Source organism: Diospyros lotus, chromosome 3, assembly GCF_014633365.1.
Source record: "Diospyros lotus cultivar Yz01 chromosome 3, ASM1463336v1, whole genome shotgun sequence".
Lineage (NCBI taxonomy): Eukaryota > Viridiplantae > Streptophyta > Magnoliopsida > Ericales > Ebenaceae > Diospyros > Diospyros lotus.
The window spans coordinates 296,175-321,270 of NC_068340.1; the positions used below are offsets into that span (position 1 = coordinate 296,175).

Consider the following 25,096-nt stretch of genomic DNA (forward strand, 5'->3'; position numbering starts at 1 on the left):
TTTTCATGAAGAATTGAAGTTGCAGTTGCCTAAAGTGACTTGAAAGGGGTTTGCAGAATAAATTTAGAACCTGGTTACATTTGGGGAGTAAACTGTTAAAGTTCTGAAATTGCACGTGTACATTCAAAAACTTCACTTAGATATTGCCATGACATTACATTTAGCTTAAGATGGTTTCATTTTTTTTTTTTTTTGGGTGGGGGGTATAAAATCTGGGATAGCAATAAATGATCAGAACACTTCTCTGAGATTATGATACGCATTGCACAATATGCATTTACCCATATCAAGAATAAACTATGGATTCTTTCTTCCCTTTTACTTTACAATTTTTTTTTTCTTTCATCTAGTTTGAATTAGGGAAGACCACTTCCAAAATGCCCTTTACATTCATTTATAGAAGCTGATTTTTGTAATTTGTAAATCATTCAATTTTCATTTAAAGAGAAACACACATCTAGTATCACACCCCTACTTTACAGGTTATGTAACCGGCCATGAATCCTAAACCAAGACTTAAAGTTCATGTATACTAAATATACTTCCATATTATCCCAAAAATGACTAAAAATTAAACAAACCCAAACTAAGTCTACTGGTAATCCCCCAATCCAATGTTAGGACCCTAAGGTTTATAGTAGCTTTCACCTTACAGTAGTGTTGGGTGTAGCATATTATTCCTCAGGAGTAGTTAGTTATTTTACTACCTGTATTTTCTGTTTTGCCTTTGTAATAGAATCCTAGCATAGGAGAAGTAGCTATATGAAGCTACTAGGGCTGTTGTAGAGGGGTCATTGAGAAATATCAATTGAATCTTTTGATTTCCCCTCTCCAAACTCTCTCTCCCTTTCGGATCTGTCTCTTTCTCTCCCTTAGCTTCTCTTCTTCTCTTTCTCCCTCCCAATTCTCTCTGATTCTCCCTCTTGATCTCCCTATTTCTTCCGCCACCTCCTGTTTTTCCCTCTCTTTCTCTAATTCTACCCTAATTCTCTCATTCAGCAGACAAGTCACTTGCCAAGATCCTACTCAAACCCTAGGTACATGACATCCAAGTCCACATCAGCCTCACTAATCCTACTCACCTGAAAATATGTTAAGAGAGTGATGAGTTTAAAGTTCAATGAAGGTTACCCTATATAATGGATCGATACAACAACATATCCAGCCTTTATCCCACTGTGTGAGGTCGGCTACATGAATTCTAGACTTCTGTGGGTTACGCCCCAACAGATAGTTTGTATAGAATTCATATTTGAATTCGACTAGGTTTTATGCTGGCCGTCGACTACCTAACGCAACCTTCCTCTTTTATCTAGGCTTGGGACCAGCAGTGGATAACATTCCCTAGTAGAGTAATGATGAAATAAAGTTTCAACACCATTTTCATATGGAGAAGTTTCATGAGATGGTGGTGAATGAAGATAATTGATATAGTTGTGTTTCATCACTTAGTTGACATGATGAAACCAACAAGTACAATATGAAAATACAACCATAATAAAGTTTTTGATACATATAATAAAGAAAATTTCAGTTTCAAAGTTTCACCAAGATTTCCCATGCAAAAACATATATCAACAAAAGAATCAACTCATGTAGTATTGCATGGCATATCCATTCAATTTCCATAATGTAAATAAATCATCTCAATAAATATTTCCATGGCAATACAGCCTAGATTCATTGTTGCAAGAGGGGTTCTCCTAGTACTTTTCTTGGATCTAGTCAATAATCAGCTAGTCCCCCTATCTTCCTGGAGTCCAACTGTATAAGGTAACCCATTACTCTTCCCGGATCTAGCCAATACCCCTTTCTTCCTGGATTCCATCAACATGCAAAGTAATCCAATACTCTTCCTGAGTCTAGTCAATACCCCTTTCTTCCTAGAGCTTACCAACGTATCATAGTTCACAACATAGGATTTCCATATGCTAGAATCACAATATTCTCTTCATACTTTTCAAAGTAATTTCACAATTTTACATTCTCAATTTAATTTCAAATCAACAATTCAAATATATATCAAGTAACAAAATTGAGAATTTATATCACGTTAAAATAGTTTTCCAGACATAACCACTTACCAAACCCCTTTGTAGAGAAAATCCACAAATATCCAGCCACTTTACTTCTCATTGCTAAAGTTTTGATGATTTAATCCTCCTCTAAGTTTGGATTTATAGGCTTCTTAGGGTCCATCCAATTCCTCTTTGGTTTCACATTCAATTTCCCCTGTTATTTCTAATTTTCCAATTAACCATAATCCTTATCAAATCCTGACCAGCTAATACGTTACATCTTTAATCTCAATCCTTCTTGAACTATGATAACCCCTTATCTCAATCTCCATTTAGAATATGAACTCAATTCCAATTTCTATGAAACTATGATTAAACCATTCTATTCTAAAATGGTTTTAGAAATCCAATTTCCTTTTGGATTTATCTCTTTCTAAAAATTCAGGTGTTACATCTAGACAACATGTGTTCAAGAAAAAAATTCTCGATCTCCTATGCCTTTAACCCAGACATGAAGAAGCCTCCTTTATTTCAAATACTTTTGTTAACCATTGAACAACAATAGACTCTATCTTGACATGATGAATAGTGATGCTCAACTGTTAGGTGTAGTCCTCCCCATGGCCTTCGAGGATATTAAAGTAAGAGAATATTTTATTCTTGTTATTATAACGTAGAAGGTATACAATGGGTGTAGAGTCTCTGACTAATCTAAAAAGGTAATAAACAATTACAGAAAGATTACAAAGAATATATAGATCTATAAAATATTCTAATAATATTGTCAAGATATTCAAACAAAGGAGACCATATTGTCTAAAACAATAATCTTCCCAAAGCATTCTAGCAAAGGTTAAAGGAGTCAGGAAAACCAATTGGTTCTATGAAACTTTTATAGAGGGATCAAGAAAATGAGTCACACTATGGAACTTTGCAAGAGGGTAATTGAGAAAAGGTTAAAGGAGAGAAACTAAGCTCTCTGAAAACCAGTTGGTTCTATGTCTAATAGCTACATAATGAAAGCTATCTATTTAGTGAGACCCCTAAAGGAAAGGTTCAAATATAAACAAAAGGATTTACGTATACTATTTACAGACTTGAAAAAAAAAAAAAAAAACTATAATAGAGACTAAGAGAAGTATTGTGGAAGTTACTGGATAGGAAAGGAGCTTGGATTGCTTACAGTAAGGTTACTGAGGACATGCATCATCAAAGTAAAAACTTGCATTAGGACTTATTGCGGAGATACTAAGGCTTTCCTTGTTACAATTAGATTACATCAGGGACCTGCATTGAGCCTTCTTTTCTTGGCATGATGGATGAACTCAAAAAGCACCTTGAAGAAGAATTTCTTTGGTATATGTTATTTGTAGACAATATTGTCTTGATAAAGGAGACAAAAGAAGGCATAAATAATAAATTTAAATTATGGGGAAACACCTTACAATCCAAAAAGTTTAAATTATTTGTCAAGAACTGAGTATGTGAAATGTAAAGTCTTTAAAAATAGAAGTGGGTTATTTTATTGGAAAATGCTATTGGTACACCTTGGGCTACATAAAGGTGTACCAATGACAAAAAAGTCTCGCATGAGGTGCATATGAGGCGAGGGGTATTTTGATCATAATACCTCCTTATGTAGACCAAGATGTACAAAAGTGATGTACATCTAGCATGATTCTATTTTATTATAAAACCTGGGGATCAAGTTAGAGATCAATTTTGAAAACCTTGAATCAACTGTTTAAAAGAATGGGACATTATGGAGGATCAAACTCATAATATCAAGTTTGGATTGTTAAAGTGAAGAAATGCATCCAATATTTTATGCAATCCTAAAATCCTTTGAAAGCTAAAAAGAATGGCTATAGGACCATCCTTGTATGGTTTAGAATGTCAGGTAGTTAAGTGTCAACGTGTGCAAAACATGAATGTAATTGAGATGAAAATCTTATGGTGGGTCTGTAGCTTTACAAGAAAAGACAAGAATAAAAGAGATCATATATAATCAGGTTGGAATGGAGCCTATTGAAGATAAGATGAAAGAGTATTGATCAAGATAGTTTGGAGATATGAAAAGAAAACTGATAGAAGCAACTGTGTAGTTGATTCTTTAAAATAAAATTTGTAGTAAAAGAGATGAAGGAAGACTAAAAAAAACTTGGTGGGGATAAGAAACCCTTTTAGACATGGCATGAGGTATAATTATCTTCCATGGATAGAGACAGTGGGATGTCTAGACTTGTATAGCTATCCCGCCTAGTTAGATCAAGTCTTCTGATTGATGTTTTTTTTCTTTCTTTTGAGATCTTAGACCTGCTACTTTTAACATATTATGTCACTTCTAAGAGATGCAATGGTTTGTGCCATTATTTAAATGATATGCAAGTAACATGTTTATTAGATTCAGAAAATATTGCCCGAAAGGAGGGAGAGTCCTAAAATTAGTGAATTAGATATGGCCAGAACTTTTTGTCACGAACCTGTCACGGATATTTTAATTTTTTGCTCTTAGCCTAGTTTATTTTCTGCTTGGTTGTAATTCCCTATTCCGTTAGAATATTTCTGCTACAGCTAGCATTCGGTTAGATGTCAGGCCACGTGTAAGACTTGAGGAAAAGACAAAGGAATTGGTTAGGAAAGGGATCTGAGGTAATCGGCTGTAACTGCTTGCATGGGCAAGATTCTCCCCACCGAGCGAGTATATTAACTCTTCCACCGATAGAGAGAGGACATGAATGAATTAAGAATTTTCCTCCACTATTCTATCTGTTTTTCATACTCTTCTCCCTCATACGTTTTTCTAATCCTTCTCCCTCTCTTCCACTCCCCTCTGCCCGTCCTTGTATCACACAAATTCAAGGACTTTCTCTTGTTTATCGTGACAAATTGGTATCAGAGCTCGATTCCGGGCCAGGCTTGTATCTAACTCATGGCGGAAGGAACTCGCATGAAAAATATGGAGACCCAACTGCAACAGGTTAGCTCGTCCACGACTGAGGTCCAGAGACGAGTAGACCAGCTCGAACTGGGAAACACTCGCAACCACGAGGCAATCTTGTCGATCGATCAAAAGCTAGATGGAACACTGGTTCAACTGCGCGAAGAGATGGTGCAGACGAGGGAAGAGCTGGGTAACCAGCTCCAGCAATTCATGCTGATGTTTACACGACAAAACCCAGTCAGTCTAGCCCCCGACTTTCCCCCGCGTGACAGAACGGAACCTCTCTTACATCATGAGAGGGGACGAAATAGGCCTGAAACTCCTGATATGGAGAATGATCAGGACATGGGGGAAGGAATAATGCTGGATAGGGGACGTGACGAACAGGGGCATCGCCAACAAGCCGGTTTTCCCATGCCCTGAATGGAGATACATGTTTTCGAGGGTAACAATCCCCGTTGGTGGTTGCGGAAGTGTGAAAGAATATTTAATTGGTATGACATACCATTGGGACGGAGAGTGGCCTTAGCCACTGCCTACTTTGATGACGTGGTGGATGCATGGTACTAAGGATGGGTTAGCGTGAGGGGCCAACCTATGTGGGGGGAGTTCACCGAGAAGCTGTGTGAGAGATTTGGGGAACGTAGTATGACCGACGTTATTGAAGAGTTTAATAAACTCAGGCAAATGGGCGAGCTAAAAACCTACTTGAAAAGGTTTGAGGAGCTGCGGTCTCTAATGAGTAGTCAAGATCCGCACCTGTCCGAAGCATATTTTGTATCTAGTTTCTTGAGCGGCCTCAGTGATGATTTAAGGCCAATGGTTAAAATGATCCAACCTCGGACGGTGGAGCAAGCAGTAGAGAGTGCCCGGTTGCAAGAGATGGTAGTAGAAGCATTGATGAAGAAGCAGAGGCAACAAACTAAAACTATGGCGGCAGGATCCTCCCACCAAGGCGGAAGAGGAATTAGCCGCGAGTGGACCGGGGGCAATATTGGAATGAGACCCCTAACGATACCCCAACCAAGTGCGAGGCACAATGACCAGCGGCGACAGCCGGGACTGTGCTTCAGGTGCGGAGATAAGTATTTTCTGGGGCATCAGTGTAAACGCCAACTTCTCTTATTGGAGGGAAACTCAAAAACACTGGAAGAAGAGGAAGGAGATAGAAGTGAGGAGGAGGAGGAACCTGAGAATGAGAGTAATGGGGAGATATCACTCCATGCCTTGAAGGGAGTGACCGACAACAAGATAATCAAGGTGGAAGGGAAAGTGAAGGACAAGGGCTTGCTGGTCTTAATAGATAGCGGAAGCACCCATAGCTTCTTGGATGGGGAAATCGCTAGAAAGCTGAGGTGCCAGCTCTCTAATACCCAGCCCCTTAGTGTGACAGTAGCGGACGGGGGTAAGATGCTGAGCAGTTCAGCTTGCTATGGATTTAAGTGGGAGATGCAAGGAAAGGTGTTTGAAGCTGATCTTAGGCTATTGCAATTGGGGGGCTGTGACATGGTGCTCGGGGTGGATTGGATGAAAGAAGTGAGCCCCATAAGTTTCGACTTCAACAAGATGGAAGTCTCCTTTGACAGGGGAGGAAAGAGGATGACCTTAAAAGGAGGAAGGGAGACTGGGACATGCAAGCTGATAACAGGGAAGAGGCTGCATAAGGCGTTCAAAAATAACTGGAGCAAGCTGGCCCAATTATTCTCAGTGATAGCTGCGGGCGAAGGATGGGAACAGCTAACGGTGGGGGAACTGAATGTGGTGACCTGCAGCCCACAAGGGAGGATTGACCAGGTACACTCTCAGTATCTTATCGATGAATTGCTTATTGAATTTGGGGACCTGTTTGCCGAGCCTAACACCCTACCCCCTTCCCGCAACCTGGACCACTCCATCCATCTCAAGCCAAATTCAGAACCCATAAACATCAGGGCCTATAGATACTCACCAACCCAAAAATCAGAAATCGAAAAAATGGTGAGAGAAATGCTGAACCAGTCCTTCATAAGACCCAACCATAGCCCATTTGCCTCACCAGTGCTCTTAGTTAAAAAAAAAAGATGGGACCTGACGCTTTTGTGTGGATTATCGCCAATTAAACACCATCACCATAAAAGACAAGTTCCCAATACCCCTAATAGAAGATCTCCTAGATGAGTTACACAATGCAACCATATTCTCCAAGCTGGATCTTCGATCTGGATACCACCAGATCAAGATGAAGCCTGAAGACATCCATAAGACTGCTTTTAGAACCCATCATGGGCACTTTGAGTTCCTGGTGATGCCCTTTGGGCTCACTAATGCCCCAGCCACTTTTCAGTCCCTTATGAACCAAATTTTTGAACCATATTTGAGAAAATTTATACTAGTCTTCTTTGATGATATTCTTGTGTATAGTCCCTCTCTTGACTAGCATTTAAAGCACCTAAAAACTACCCTAGAGGTCCTCAAATCCAATCAGCTGTTCATCAAAAGATCTAAGTGTTCTTTCGGCCAAAGCCAAGTTGAATATTTGGGTCACCTGATCTCTGGTTAAGGGGTGAAAACAGATCCGAAGAAGATAGAAGTTATGCTCAATTGGCCTAAACCCACAACCCTTAAGGCATTAAGGGGATTCCTTGGTCTAACCGGTTATTACAGGAGGTTTGTAAAAGGTTATGGGGTTTTGAGTCGGCCACTAACAAAACTTTTGAAGAAGGGGAATTTTAAGTGGGGAGAGGAGGCTGAGCAGGCTTTCCAAAAGCTCAAAGAAGCAATGGGGACAGTCCCCATTATGGGGTTACCTGATTTCAACGAACCCTTTACACTGGAAACGGATGCATGTGGTGTAGGCATTGGTGCAGTTCTCCTGCAGAGGGGTAGACCGCTAGCATTTCTGAGCCAGGCCCTAAGCACAAGGCATTTGGGGCTAAGTATCTGTGAAAAACAGTTCCTAGTAGTGCTGATGGCAGTGGAGAAATAGAGGCACTATTTGGAGGGCAGCAGATTCATTATTAAAACAGACCATGAGAGTCTCAAGTTTCTACTTCAGCAAAGATTACACACTCAACTGCAGAAAAAAGGGATGGCTAAGCTGATGGGGCTTGATTACTCTATACAGTACAGAAGAGGCAAAGAAAATGTGGTGGCTGATGCATTGTCAAGGCGCCAAGAAGAGGGCAGCACCTCAGCAATTACTGCGGTAGTGCCGGCATGGTGTCAAGAAGTAATTGATAGCTATGATGGGGATGAGCAGTTGAAGAAGACGTTAGAGGAAGTGGTGGTATCGCCAAGGGGGGCTAACGGTTACACCTTAACAGATGGGCTGTTGAGGTACAAGGGGAGGATTGTCGTAGGAAAGGGAGGAAACCTCAAACATAGAATATTGCAAACTCTACATGAGTCACCAGTGGGTGGGCATTCAGGCATTCAGAATACTTGAGGATTAAACAGATATTTCACTGGCCTAACTTGAGGGGAGATGTCCAAAGGTTTGTGTTAGAGTGCGATACGTGCAAAAGGTGCAAGTTGGAAAATGTGGCCCATCCGGGCCTCCTACAACCTCTGCCTATACCAGACAGAGCTTGGACTAGCGTAGACATGGACTTTGTCGAGGGGATGCCTAAGTCAGAAGGAAAAGACAGTGTGATGGTGGTGGTGGACAGGTTTACCAAATTCGCTCAGTTTATTGGGTTAGCTCACCCCTACACGGCCAAGGAAGTGGCTTGGCTGTTCATTGATAGGGTGGTTTCTCAGTATGGAGTACCTGGAACCATTGTATCAGATCGTGACAAGGTTTTTACCAGCCGATTTTGGCAAGAGCTTATGGGGTCCATGGGAATTCGGCTCAATATGTCAACAGCCTACCATCCACAAACGGATGGGCAGATGGAGCGAGTGAATCAAGTATTAGAAACATACTTGAGATGCATGTGTATCATGCAGCCAAAGCACTGGCACAAGTGGCTTCCCCTAGCTCAATGGTGGTATAATTCCACCTATCACTCAGCCTTAAAGATGTCTCCCTTTGAAGCATTGTATGGGTTTAAACCCCCGCTGCTTCCAGCTATAAGAGGACCCTTTACGGAATTATCAGTGGATGACTACTTGCAGCAGAGGAGGGAAGTGGTGCAGCAACTAAAGCAAGAGTTGGCCTCTTCCAGGAACAGGATGAAGCAATTCGCGGATCGAAAGAGAAACGACCGAGAGTTTGAAGTGGGAGAGCAAGTATACTTACGGCTAAGATACCAGCATCTGAAGTCCATTAGCCAACAGCCCGTCACTAAGTTAAGCCCTAAGTACTTTGGCCCGTTCACCATCATAGAAAAAATAGGCAAAGTGGCCTATAAACTCTAGCTACCGGAAGGTACCCACATACACCCAGTTTTTTATGTATCTCTCCTTAAGAAATCCACCGGAATCGAACAAGTCAATTCAGCCTTGCCAGCAACATCTAAGGAGAAGGAGAGGGATGAGCAGAGGGAGCCGGAGGCTATCATGGACAAAAGAGTGATTTATAACCATGGGATTCCCCTCATTCAAGTTTTGGTGAAATGGAGGCAGGAGGATGCTCACCATAGCACCTGGGAATATCTTCCAAGCTTACTGCAACAATTTTCGAGAGTTGCTAGCCTCCTCAGCGTTTCTTGAGGACAAGAAACGTCTCAAGGGGGGAAAGTTGTCATGAACCTGCCACGGATATTTTAATTTTTTGCTCTTAGCCTAGTTTATTTTCTGCTTGGTTGTAATTTCCTATTCCGTTAGAATATTTCTGCTACAGCTAGCATTCGGTTAGATGTCAGGCCACGTGTAAGACTTGAGGAAAAGACAAAGGAATTGGTTAGGAAAGGGATCTGAGGTAATCGGCTGTAACCGCTTGCATGGGCGAGATTCTCCCCACCGAGCGAGTATATTAACTCTTCCACCGATAGAGAGAGGACATGAATGAATTAAGAATTTTCCTCCACTATTCTCTCTGTTTTTCATATTGTTCTCCCTCATACGTTTTTCTAATCCTTCTCCCTCTCTTCCACTCCCCTCTGCCCGTCCTTGTATCACACAGATTCAAGGACTTTCTCTTGTCTATCGTGACACTTTTTTGTGGAACACTAATAAAAAATTCTCATGCCATCAACACTTTCAAACCAAAAATCTAGATAGACTCCGATATTTCTTGGGTATTGAAGTTGCACAATCAAAAGATGGTATCTCAATCTCTCAAAGGAAGTATATACTTGATATCTTAGAAAAAACTAGTATGGTGAACTGCAAACCAGTTGACACTCCAATAGACCCAAATGCCAAACTCTTGCTAGGAGAGGGGGAGGTCTTTTTAGATCCTAGAAGTATCGAAAACTAGTAGGTAAGTTGAACTATCTTACAATCACTCGTTCTAACATTGTTTTTACTACGAGTGTAGTTAGTCAGTTTCTTAGTTCTTCATGTGATTCTCACTAGGATATTACTCAGATTTTGAGATACATCAAAAGAGCACCAAATAAAGGGCTACTCTATGAGGATAAGGGATATACAAATATTTGTTGTTATGTAAATGCATATTAGGTAGGATCTCTGTCTAATCGTAGGTTAACCTTTAGGTATTGTGTTCTCGTGAGAGAAAATCTAGTTTTTTGGAAAAGTAAGAAACAACATGTAGTGTTAGATCCAATGCAGAGGCAGAGTATTGGGTTATGGCTAATGCAACTTGTGAGCTCGTCTGGTTTAAGCAACTCTTGCAGAAGGGAGAGTCTTAAAATTAGTGAATTAGATATGGGGCAAAACATTTTTGTGGAACACTAATAAAGAAATTCTCATGCCATCTTTTGTCATGAATAGTGAACAATGATACACAACATTCGCCATAACATACCTAGTTTTAGGAAAATGAGAGTACCACCTTAAGAACAATAAAGGGGAAGGGAGACCAAAATTCACTTGGATATGGATAATAGTATGTATATAAAAATATGATACATAGTGCTTTAACCGAGATGATAATTCTGTTTTCTCTTATCAATTTTTATGTAATGGGCTTAATGTATTTTTAAGACAAACAATATAATGACTTTATAAAAGATAAGATTACAGACACAAAAGATTGGTGAGTTCGAATTCACATAACAAATCCTACCTAATAAGAGTAAGGCGTGGTTTCGGTGGTGGTGGTGCAATAATATTCTTAATGCATTTTCCACAGCCCACTAATCATGTGGCAGGACATGGAACATCAACACCTTCAAGTGCATTATCACTATCGTGTCAAAAGAAAGATGTCTGTTGCCACATGACTTATTAAGTACCAGAGAAATTCATTAATCACTTGTCATGTTGCCATCCCAGTATTGTGTAAAAGTTCTTGTTTGGATTTTGTTCTAATCAAATGGGATCCTTGACATTGATGTTAAACGATTTACAGTTGAGCCTGATGACTACTCTGTGTGTAGGTAACAAGAAATTATGGTGCCCTACGGAGGTAGCTACCATGGAGGCACTTCTTTTTGCACCCGTACCAGCTCTCATCATTTGTATATGTATTACTCTTCCAGGATATCGTGTTATCTTGTTATCTAGGCAACAAGATGTTTGGCAGCTTTGTTTATGTAGTCTCAATTTTTTTTTTTTTTTTGGTGGGTTCGTGGCATCTGTAGCAGCAACATAATGACCCAACTCACATTTTGCCCTTTTGTTGATCCTGTTTTCAAATATTTGTAAGCATGTTACTTTAAAGGGTGTACTTGACAATCTTAACCGTTAAAACTGATTTGTTATTGAGCACTAGGACTATCTAATTATATGCTGCAGGAGGTGATTAGTTGTAAAATTCATAGCATGGCTTTGTTATGTTCTCATGTTTTCTCTAATTTGAATGGCTGGTCTGTGGTATCCCTCAACGACTTGAGTGGCTGTTTAGATTGATGAAATAGGACAACTGCCCCACCGTGGGTTTGGGTTGCCGCTGCGGGCAAGTGGCTGAAGAAGGAAGCTCGAGAAACATTGTGGCAAGCCAAAGTCAAGAGGATTGCTCTTGCCTGCATTATTTACTATCTTTGGAATGCTAGGAATAGGAAGATTTTTGAAGGCCATAGGCCTTGTGTGGATACGGTCATTTGTAGGATCAAAACACAAATATATAAAGTTATTTTTTTTATATCCTCATGTTTTGATTCATTTTGAGGTTCTCACTTTGAGTCATTGATTGTATTCCTTTTATTTCTTTGCCTAGATATGTCCAATGTACTTGTAACACCCTCAATTTTTATATAGGTAATATTTATATTTTTTCTTGGGGACGCGATGCCGATACGGCTACCAATAACTCATGGCGACCTCTTCCTTTGAAACTCCGATCGAAAAATTCAATGAAAAGTGTCAAAATAATTGGCACCTCCCATAGTCGTAATTAAAATACAACTAACATACTTACTTCTGAAAACAAAGCTTTGCTATTGCCTCATCAATTCACTTAATTCATTTCTAAGTATACATTGAGGTCAATTATATTAAACAATGTTGAATCTAATCCTATTACATCTGCAATAAGAAGACACCACCAGGACCTTATGGTTGGGATTGTTTTGTACATGTCTAACCCTTATCTCAAGCACTGCCTACCTTGCCCTTACCTAGAATGACGTAAGCGAAACGTGAGCTGCAAGGCTCGCAAGTATAATAATATAAAGGCAACAGGGTACGAATAGAACTTTTCCCATATCACATGCAATTCATGTCAATGCAACAACATACTATGCCATGATCCACACATATCTTAGCTCTATATGCATAAACATAAAGTAAACTGCACATAGAGAGTCATTGGGACCCGCATAAGATATGCATACTGGTGCGTAAGTTCCACATACAAACCTGTGAACAACTCAATATAGACTATCATATCATCATTCCTGACTTGCCTTTTCCTGACTTTGGTTGGCTTTTCTTAACATTCATAATATGTTTTTCTTGTCATATACATAATATATCACCACAATTGGCCTTTCCTGTCATTCATAACATATCATCATAACATGTCATTGTCGTGAACCTGTTCCACGGTCTTACGCCATGGGCCTCGCCCACCTCTCATAGCCACTCTTCCTCACCATGCAATGCAACACATTAGAAATGCAATGACATTTGCAACATAAACGTGATGTCAAGGCCCCTATAAACCAAGCATCAGGCCATGCTACATCCACATAAGAATACACACATGTAAAATGCTCTAAATGCATATGCTTACCTAAGATACCCAAACTGGCTCTTAGGCCAACCGAGTCATGCCAATGCTCACACACCCCATCACACACAAAGCATGTCCCCCCAATGAATGCAACCCAAACCACATGCATTACATAATATCATAATATGCACAAATCAAGGTGGAAATTTGGTAGTACCAGCTCTTCTGACCCGTCTCTTGTTTATCGTAACAGCTAATAACTGGTTCTTACACATCCAGCCATTGACTGTCATGACCTATGGTCAACAGTCAGTGATTTTGTATCCCCATACCTTTTATTACTCACAATTAACATTTACTTATATTCTTTAAACTTAGTATTTCATGAGCTTTCCCAAGACTCCCCATACACCTCACCCATTAAGACTTTTAACATAACCATCCATTTTGCAAGAAGACACAATTCCTCGCGTATTCTGAACCTAGCAATAATGCATCATTCTTTAAGAATTTGAGGGTGGTTCAAAACCCTCGTTTAGAGTACAAACATAACTCAATTGGAAGTTATGTTACATGCCAAATAAATAAAAACCAGACTGAATCGTTCAGATCGAAGAAAATAATACGAAAAAGACTCGCAACGGGAACTTACATGTAACCGAAAGAGCGAAAAACTTAAGATAGGGTTAAGAGCTTGCGTAAGGACCAAAAATATGAGAAAAGGGTTAAGAGCTTGTATAAAGAAATAAAGAAGTGGAAGGTTGCATAAAGGAAATAAAGGAGTAGAAGCTTGCCTATTTAATGGCTGATTCAACGGTTTTTTTTGCAGGAAACACCAGTTTCTGTAAATCAAACATCAAATATTTTTATACAAAATTATAAATAATTAAAAAAGGAGTTACTATGTAAAATTTTAGGCAAAAATGGCTCTTCACGCGCCCTGGGAAGGTGACCCACATGCCTTCACACGCCGCTCTTATTCTTTGGCAAGCCTTGCACAGTTTTCGTATTTCAACCATAACTCTCTCATTTTAGTTCCGATTCAACCCCTTTTTTTTTCTACACTCCTCTTTCATCCCTCTACAGGAATGTCAAATTAGATCGAAACTTATCTTGCTATTTTTTTGGCTGGTTTGGCACGAACTTCGGCGAAGCTTTAATTTTCCCGGCGAAGCCCGTTTCTCCCTCATTTCTTCACCAATTCCGCACCTTCTTTTTGCAGATCTTTGCTATTTTTCCCAAGAACACACTCTTCACTTTCTACTCTATCAATCCCACCAAAATTTCCCATTGAATTCTTGAATGCTCAATTCTACAACCCAAAGTCGTCTTTTATAAACACCTTCGATCAATCATATTTCACCACATATCTTGCCACTCAAGCACCCTCATCATGACCCATAATTACCTTCTAAATTGTGGCTAATCACTTTGTGCCACTTGTCCCTTCATCATGACTCATAATTACCTTTCAAATTGTGGCTAATCATTTTGTGTCACTTGTCTTGTCATTATAAGGCTCCATGATGACCTTCATGTGCGGCCAAATTGCCTTGCGCCACATGTCCCAAAGTTGGATTTAAATTGGATTTGGAATCAAAAGCCATATTTAAATAGTTTTTAAAATCCAAATCTATATTTAATAAGAGTTTGAAATTCATAACATTTAGGTCCCTAGGCTATTCTTGAATTCCACCAATTCCCAGATATTTTAGTAAATTATACTTGTTATCGAATTTCTTTTTCAAAAATTGTACTTCTACCCGAGCTTCAAAATTATAATTTTGCCCCTGACTTCCTATGATTCTATTTCTTTGAATATGAAAAATCTCGGGTGTTACAGTACTTGTACAGTTCCTTTGATATATATTCATTTACCTTTCAATTAAAAAAAGACACATATTGAATTTAGGCTGAGCGACTTGGCCAGCTTGGGGTTCGAGACATAAACATGATTTGGAAAGTGCCCATGTGAAAGGGAATTGTTGCCTCTATGTGGAAGGGAATTCTTCTTCGAAATAATAATTAATCTACTTTTCCCGATAGATGTACAGAGGGACTTATCGAAGGGTGTCAAAAATATCAAATTGTCATCGCCCAAGTTGCAAATTTGCAAAATCTGTCACTGTCTGCTATTGTCTCCTCTCTCATCTCTCATTTCCCATGGCCGCTGATGCAACCGCTGATCACCTCTCATTCGCCTTATTGCCTCGCTGCTCTCGCCTCGCCTCATCGACTGTCGTTGCATTCTTGGTATGCAACGACGATCGGCGAGGCCATGGCAACGGGGCAAGGAGATGGCAGTGAGGCAACGACGACGAGGCGAAGGCAAGGCAGTCGGCGATTGCATCAGTGGCCATGGGAAGGGAGAGAGGAGAAAGCAGCATGCAGTGGCAGATTTTGCAAATTTGCAACTTGGGCGAGGGGAATTTGGTCTTTTTGACACCTTTCGTTAAGCCTATTGGTGCATCTATCAGGCAAAGTAGCATTGTTCCTGAAACAATTATAAATTTAAAGAGTTTCTTCTTTTTCCTACCCTCTTTCTCTATTCATTTGTCACTATGATACATTCACATGACATGGAGCACTACCTAGGAATGTAAATGAGGCTCCGATTAACCCCATTCGCTTGTTTATTTTGATAAATTTGTAAATAAATATTATCTTTATACCTTATTTTTGCACTTATTTTTATTTTACATAAGATTACTTGGGACCCATTTAGATATGTCTAGACAAAAGTGATAACATTTGAAACTAGAAATTCCAAGAATCGTGATGCAAATCAATCAAGCCTTCTCCCATAATAGATTTCAATACATTAGCGAAATCTCACAATTTTATTTTACCAATTAAACTTGACAATAATATATCTTCTGAAATACTCAGATAGTTCTAGCAATCGGTGCTTTAAATGGAGCATCACATTTCAGATTCATCTAAGCCACCTCCAAAGCTCAGTGTACTTTCTTCTGAAGATGGAGCTTTTGTTGAAATGGTGTTTAATTAGTGAGAATGTCATTTCTAAGGTCACACAATGCACTTCTTCACTTGAATTTTGTAAAGCTTTCGAATAAAGCTTTGTTCAAGAATCGAATACAAAGATATTGCGTCTGAAAAATCAATTATAGCATCTCGATAAAAATAATTTGTGTATAAGGGTGCGTTTGATTGTAATGATGGAATTTAGGTGAAAATTAAATTCCAAAAAATTGAATTACAATGAAAATAAATTTTTAAAAATTAAAAGTTTAAACTGTTTGATTAGTATAATTTTTTACTTGAAAAATGATATTATTTTTCATCTTTTGGTATTTGATTGGTAATATTTTTTTTTATAGAATTTGGTCATTTTCTTGACATTTCGTGTTTGAGAAGCATTATTTTCATGGAAAATGACACATTTTTCATGAAATTCAATGTTGAAAATATATTAAAAAAATATTAAATCTTGTATAGAAAAATTAAAATAATAATGTATTTTAGATTAATTAAATCATTTCCCCAAAAAATAAAACCGCAAAATTAATTTTTTTTTGTTTTTCAAATTTATTAATTTATACGTAATTTTTTATTTTTATACATTTTAATTATTAAAAATAAAAAAAAATTATTTTGCAAACCCTTCCTCATTCCCCTGCCCTTCTCCCTCATTTCCTAGTCGTTACCCACGCCCTTGCCCTTCTCCCTCTCTTGCTTTGCTCGTTGCCATCGCCCACCCCTTGCCCTTCTTCCTTTTTGGCCTCCTTGCCTTCATCGGACGACTCAGATCGTTGTTGACTCGCTCACCCTCCTCAGTCGCCACTCGCTTGACTCGCTTAGTTGCTCTTGTCTCTATCTGGCTCCGTCGCTCACTGACGTCGACTCTACCTTGGCCTCGCTCTCGCCAGTCACCCCCTTGGCCCCTCGCCCTTGTTGGTTGTCGGCTCTCCCCTTGTTCTCTCGCTTGTTGCCTCTCTGGCTCTCTCGACTCTTTTACTCGGTAAGTTAGTTGTTTCAATTGCCAAGAAAATTCCAGCTCCTCCCCCCTCCCCCAAGGAATTTTATTTCTTGAAGGAAAATCCACTCACGTGACCATAAATGGAAAAATGAGTTCCCTAAAAACAAATGGTTGTCAAACATTGCACAAGTGAGAAATTGGGTAGAAAAAATGCCTTTTCCTTAGAAAAAGTTGGCTATCAAATGGGGCCTAAGTGACTATGGAATGAAGATCAAATCTATTTGTGATAGTCTTTTGGCTACTGAATATCGTCATGTTCATGTCCTGCTTTTTACTGCTCTCACATTCTTCTACACGACATTTCTTAGAGCAAATCAAGGGTCAGACCCTCTATAGCATTTCATGTGTAATAGTGATGTCAGGAATCACAGCCTATTTCTCCCTGGTAAAGGCATTTACAACACCACATGGACGATTTTGGGATGAGAGAGTAAACATTTGCCCTTTCACTTAACAGGACCTACACCAACGGTCCTCACATGGAACCGATACCGGGATTGACACTCTTCATCATCTTCACTAGATTCATCTTCAACTTTGTCCCACCTTGAGTAGTCTAGTTGCAAGTGTCATTTCGGTTTTGGAATTGCTTGCCATCCTCTTGAATTCTGTTCAGGTGATTCCTTGGTGCCCAGAGATTTAGATGGACTAACTTCAGCATAAGGCGTTTTAGATTCATTCGTTTGCTCTCTTCCTTCCTTTGAGCATGCCAAACAAATCCTTTACTTCTTGTACTTCTTCCTCAATTCTTGTTGATTCAGCCTCAGCTTTGCCTTCCATCCCCTTCTTCAAGCTCTGCCTCAACTTCAGGTATTGGAGCAAGTGACTTCCCTTGATCAAAGAATTACAGAACTTACTGATTTCATGTATCAGTGATGGATAACTATCAGATATCAGAGAGAAAACAAAAACAACAATTATATTTATAACTCACCCCTATTTTCTCAAGTACCTATGAAGAATAACTTTAGGGAATACATAAGCAATTTTGGAGACAATGCCGAAAGATTGATCCACAGCTTCCTGTCTTGTAAACATTGATGCAGATCAACAGTCCTAAGTATTCTAAATTTTATAATTTTAATTATGTAGCTTTTTGGTTTTAAAAATTTAGATAGTTAGGAATTTTAAATTTTTGTACATATTTTAATTTGGATTTGAGTTTCAAGTTTAGTTAGGAGTTAGGATGTTGCCTTTTTGTTTCCTAGTTTACTTCAGATTCCTAGTTTAATAGGTTGTAAGTTTATTAATATCTCAAAGATAAAGGAATTACTCAGATTTCAACTATTAATTATTGGATACAGAATATTACATGCTTTGCATTTTGTTCAACAGGGTGTCTATTGGATGGGCTGATCAGAAATGGTTTTGGAGATATTTAGAAGTTTAAATGTAATGCCTCTAATGTGACACCCATTACATAAAGCACATGATCCTAAATTGTTATATTAAAAGGAAGTCAATTCTATGCGGCCATGCAATCAGATAAAAAATCAATTCTCATAATCATTGTTTATTATATAAAAAATACTGGAATAACAATAAGGCAACCAGTATGAACAGAAAGATGGTGGGGAGGGAAAAAAAAATACAGGAATTGGATAAACTTAATTACTTGGAAAAAGTAGGCCGAACACCGTATTACAATAATCAATAGTTGCTTATTACAAGGTTACCTCAAGGCATCGTGCTACCCAATCTTGGCAGTTGTCCATGTCAATTAGCTACCAGGTTATTAACTAATTGTTCGTCCATTAACAGAAACCACATGGCCATGGAGGGCAACACTATCAGCAACTTTTTTCTTTCCTATATCAACTGCATCATTGAATTGTAAAGAAAAAAAAAAAACAAGAAGAAACAGCTGCAAGAGATTACCAATTGTGTCTTCAGGCATGCTTGAAGGTTTTGGTACACATCTGATGATGGATTCAACTCCACGAGCCTGTTGAAAAGTGCAGAGTGGTACTCCTTGAGTGTGATCAGGGTTTGTGCCCGCAACATCAATGCCCCAGTGTGATTCTGGTCAAGCTCAAGGACTGAAGTACGTTTCCTCTGCAGCCTAAGATGAAGGAAGGATATACATCAGATATACTATAAGGCCCACTCTTAAATATTCTCGTTAGTATAGGATATTCAAAAGCAGATCATCACAAAGATGATATAAAACAAATCATAATAAAACAGACAGCGCATTTCATTAATAGCAGTGGAAACTAAATTAAAATTTAGTTATACTTTCAATATCTCATGAATTTGGGCTCAAAGGTTATACAAAATAAATAAAAGGCTCTAATGTTAACTAACAAAATAAAAATCATTTCATCTCAAAGCTCACCAAAATACTAATTAGGATCTTCAAGTTACGATGCGTCTCCGTACACCACTATCCCTAGGCCTTAGTTCCACTGAACTCGCCCTCAATAACGGTCTTTCCTTTACCTGGAATGGCAAAGAAGATCAAGTGAGCTACAAGACTCAGTAAATTCGAGAAACAATGAACAATGAATATGATCCAAGAATATGGTGACATCAAAAAGAGTAATTAAAGACTCAACAATCATGTACAAGATTCATAGTTTATGACTTCATCAATTCCAATTTAAATGTATCATGCTATCATGTACCATTGTACAAAAATACATATAAATTCAATGTCAGTATCAATTCCTGCAGACTCACAAACTATCAATCAACACATGTCAAAGTGTATCATGTAAACAGAATCTCACAAATAAATATGGAGCCAACCTGGCGGGTTATAACCACCTCGTCCCGCGCCAGGTGCTTTAGGGTACCATTTTCCCTCCGTGCAAAATAGTAAGTGCGCAAGATACATATATACGTATATATAAATAACATGTACATGTATGCATCATGTATGTATTTGCCCTAAACCACATGCATTTAAATTCTTATCTCCTCAATATTCATATTCTCAACACCATTTACCCATACAGGGTATTTTACCATCATTAGATAAATTCAACAATTCTTACTTCATAGCATTTACCACATATAAGATGTAAATTATAATACAGAAATAATTTTGAAAGATGTTAATTTAAGGTTAAATCTTGGTTCACCATTTGAGGAGTATTATAGATTTAATATGCTATTTGTCCTATTATATAATCTCCTTAAAGTCATTCAATAATTATGTTAAGTTGACGTTAATATGTATTTTGAGGAAAACATATTCGGATGGCATGCACATTCGGATAGATTTATTAAATTGAATGCAACATTCGAATAGGGTATAAATATGCATATATGGAGATTCGAATAGGGCAGAGGCGATTCGAATGGTTTATATTACATACATGGTTGATTCGAATGGCTAAGGGAGTATTCGCATTCGAATGGTGCATGAGGCATTCGGGTGGGTCAAACAAGTATTGAGAGGGGCAATCGAGTGGTACACTATGCCATTTGAATGAGGTATAAGAGAGGGCATTCGAATGGTACATTGTACCATTCGGATGAGGCATATATACATATATAGGTGATTCACAACAGTGAATTCCAAATTTTTGGCCAAGATTGACGGGCCATTACGGACTCAATATAATGCTAAATAACACAGGTAATATATCAAAACGAAGCCCATAATATCTAGTTTACATCCCAACAAACGGATCTTAATTAGGAAATAGGAACAAAAAGTTATAGGTCTAAGAACACCAGGTGGTCAGATTACACGAAAAAAGTAAGCTACGAATTTCTTGGCAGAAATTAATTGGGTTGTTACAAGCTCAAAATATAACCAAATCATTCGAATAATACATCGAATCGAATCCTATGAAGTCTAGTTTCCAACGCATCAAACGAATCTTAAATCGGATATCATCATAAAGAGATATACCTAAAAGAATGAAGTATGGTCAGATCTGCTGTAGTAAACCGCAAATTTAAATGACACATTTGGATGATTTCTAGAACATTCGAATAAGGGCACTGTAGCATCCGAATGTTAGGAAAAAATTAGAGTAATTTGATCAACTTACATGCAATTCATTCGGATGGGTTTGTTATATATATCCGCTTGAGACTATTCTGGGCAGTTTCAACATCACTTTGTAATCAGGGCATAATTCTCTCGTCCGGCTCCAATTGAGATGATTCAAGATGATATGAATGAAAAGGAAATTATCTACAAATTTTATGTTTTGAGTTTTGAGAGAGTCTGGCTTCATCAAGGTCAAAATCGGGCTCGAAGTTGCTATTATTGTGATCTATCCGGATATGGCTATCTTTTAAGTGTAGCATTCGGATGAATAAGTTGCTTTTGGTTAATATATTCGAATATGAGGCTTGACATTCGAATATGTTGGAGGCCTTGTGTCTTGTATTCAATATAGGAGGTTTCTTAACATTCAGATATGATCACTGAAGTAACTTATGCAGATACAGAAACAACCAAAGCTTTATATCTTCTTCTACCAATAAGATGCCATTCATTGAATAATTTAGGGATGAATAAACCGCCCTTTAGAGACAACAAAGAGACTCATAGATTGGCATTTATTGCATACAAAATATATACATATACAAGCGTAGTCAAACAGAGAAAGGCTTAATAGAGCAAAAGACGTTATATATATATATATGTATATACAGATGCACAAGTAAGCACGAACCAAGGATAACGAGATGCTTGCACGAAGTGAAATCAAGAGATGAGAGGAGAACTTGCCTGAGGAGATGTCCCGACAGAAGAACCTAAGACTCTTCCACTGAAGCTTCAGTCGCTAACAGAAAAATGGGAAAGGAAGAAGATGATGAAGTAGAAGGAGAACACGAAGAAAAAAAGATTATGTAGCAGCTAGAGAAAGAGAACAAAAGCAATGGGAATAGAATCAGGAGGCAAATCGCTGTAAAAAGGGAACGGAATAAGAGGATACGGTGTACAGAAGATCAAGGGAAAGTGGCTGCAAGGCTGCATACCTATTTTCACGAGATGACAATTTCGCCACTTGCTCACACAACAGATAACATTTTCAAGACACTTCTGGTTACCCATTTCAAATTTAAAATTCTCTCTTCTTATTTCACTTATTTTTTGATTAGATTTAAACCTCCACTGCTCAAATAGGCTCAAGCCCTCATCATGGCCCACTTACCTTATTGCCCAATTTCTTTAAAATTAAGCCCATACACTTATTCCCATAATCACACAAACCATAAAATAAAATTATTCAATCCAAATTATTTCCATGTCATCAAAGCAATTTATCATTAAATACTAAAATACTTAGACCCACGTTCAAAATTTCATTAAACTGACATTAAGTAATGAAACATCTAGATCCATTTTAGGGTCGTAACATTGACAACCATCAATTGATTGTGAAACATGATCCAAATAAAACGGAAAGGCAAATCGATGCCACATGGGTCAGTCGTTGGTTGCCAAGTGGTTGTCTAGCAAGCGCTAATAAGCAGCACTACGGTTGCCAAAATGGCCCTCCAATTCTTTGACTCATACGGCATCGTTTGATGCTTCACTAAAACCATCAATCTCCACCTTGAAGCATCAAACTCTGGATGAACTCATTCTCACACACTAGTGTAGCATGCTTCAATTCTCCCCTTCACTACTCATGTTAGTTCTTTAGTTCAACCAACTTTGACATGTAGTAAGTCCAAGCAATGCTTGAACTTGACTGCAATCAATACATTTGTTTCCATGTCGGCTAAATTGTCTTCAGTATGTACTTTTTGAATATTCAAAACACTATTAGCCACTAAATCTCTTACATAATGATATTGAACATCCACGCTTGGATCGTTCATGATACACTCATTCAAACATCCTTTTCACTTTAGATGAGCCAAATTTTCAATAAAAACAAAAAGTTAAGAATTTGTTATACTTTTTGAGTTTTAATTTTGAGTTTTGAATTTATTTTTAATTTTTTATTTTAATAATATATTTTTAAAAAAATTAAAAACGTGTTCTCTTTGTTATTCTAAAAAATTATTTTTTAAAATAGAAAAGTGAAAAATGTGTTTACTTTGAAATTTAAAAAAAAAAAAAAGATTTTCACTCATTATTCTCTTCTCTACTTCACTCACTATTTCATTTATTTATTTTAATAAATTTTAATTCTATTTATTTTACCTTATCTATAATTTTTACACATACACAAAATTAATAATCAAATACATAAATTAATAACCAAATATACAAAATAATTATATACACACATAAACAAAATAATTAAATATACTTATGCACACAAAATTAATAATTAAATATACAAATCAATAACTAAATACACATACACAATATCAATTATCTAACACATTAATAAATAAAAAAGATATCAAAATCCCACAAACCCACTTCAAAGGAAATTGAAATCACAAAAAAACCACTTTGTATTTGTCTTACAGAACCCACAAAGAAACCACAAAATGGAAATTTGGTCTCCACTTTTTGTTGTTGCTCATCCTTGCTATTGTGGCTTCTGTGGCTCGTCATCGTTGCCACTGTCACTGCTGCTCGTCCTTGCCACACACTATTGTTGCTCGTCACTGCTATGGATCTAGCCGGTGGCAGTGATAGCTTTGAAGAGAGGAAAAGAATAAAGTGATGGCAGCAAATTTGGCTTGAAGAGAGAAAAAAAAGGAAATGGTGGCAGGTGGTCATTGCTCGAAGAGAAGGAAAAGAATACCAAAAAATAAAAATGAACATTTTTTTCGTATTTTTGACTTTAAAATTTATTTTGGATGAAAACACTCAAAATAATTTTTTGTTGTTTTAGATTTTCTTTACAATTTTTTTTTATTTTTGAAAATACATTATTGAAAATAGTAAAGAAAACATATTTTTATTATTTTAGAAAATTAAAAATTAAAAATAATTTAAAAACAACAAAAATAACGTAACCTAAATTGTTCTTTATATCAAATTGTACCCGTATGCCACCTTTTCTCGTAATTGCAAAAACATATCTTCCCATTTGATAATCTCTGTCAAAATTAAATTAACGGTTGAAGGCTAGACAAGGCCTTTTGTCACTTTAAATATAAAATTATATAATTAACAATTCATAAATCTACTAAATATTATTATTATTATTCATCAATATTTATTGATATAATGATAAACTAAAACATTGATTTTTTTTATTGAAAGAAGATGATAAACTAAAACATTTTCTTTCTTTCTTTATTTTTCTTATATTTTCCAATCTCGGAAAGAGATTCTTAGTTTGTAAAGTTGAACTGCATTTTTTTTTTGTTGTGATTAATTGGATTTTCGATACTTGGTATAGTGGTATCTTCTTCTATTTGTTTCGGTTGGGTTTGAGAGTTGGATTGAGTTAGTTGATTGTGATTTTAAAAAATGAAAAAGAAAAAGATTTGTCCGATGTTATTGTTGACTGCTGTACTATTTATTGCATTAATTTGATAGTTGAGTTGGATAGTTTTTCAATTAATGGAAAAAAAAAAAATGAAACACCTCCATCGATCCAAGCACAAACAAACAAACAAAAAATGTTATTATTTATTTGAGGTACATTATTAAATTTTATTTAATCGGCAATTTATAAAAAAATGAAATAATCATCACTTTGTTTTTTCTAAATCTATTTTTAAGTTAAAATGAAAAATATTGATTTTTCTTAATATTTTAACCTTAAAAATTAAAATATTAAACTATAAATATATATATATCAATTTCTTTTTTAGAGCATAAATTAATATTAAGTTATTAATAAAACCAATAAAATATTAAACTCAGGGTAATACAGACATTTAACATTCAAAAGTTGGTGATCGGTTATATTGAATGTTTGACTGCTGATCATGCCAGGGGATGTTTGTGCAGATTATGAGTAAAAGTGTCATATTGGTGCAATTAATTAGTTTAAACTTGTGGATGTTTGTGTAATTTATCCAAAACAAATTATGAATTGCCTTAATTCTCCATGGATGGATTGAATTTGTCCATTTGGACCACC

General features: G+C 37.2%; 1 protein-coding gene and 1 pseudogene across 4 annotated transcripts in view; one reads left to right on the plus strand and one right to left on the minus strand.

The window, feature by feature from the left end:
* Nucleotides 1-11,721, plus strand: part of LOC127797084 (double-strand break repair protein MRE11) — a 60,123-nt gene extending 48,402 nt beyond the window's left edge. For all 4 annotated transcript variants that reach the window (XM_052329599.1, XM_052329598.1, XM_052329600.1 and 1 more), the window contains one exon: nucleotides 11,388-11,721. In XM_052329599.1, coding sequence (XP_052185559.1) covers nucleotides 11,388-11,420 — 33 coding nt within the window. In that variant the 3' untranslated portion in view covers nucleotides 11,421-11,721. The remainder of the gene's footprint in view (nucleotides 1-11,387) is intronic.
* A 5,848-nt stretch (nucleotides 11,722-17,569) lies between these two features.
* Nucleotides 17,570-23,610, minus strand: LOC127798334 (uncharacterized; annotated as a pseudogene).
* Between the last annotated feature and the right edge of the window lie 1,486 nt (nucleotides 23,611-25,096).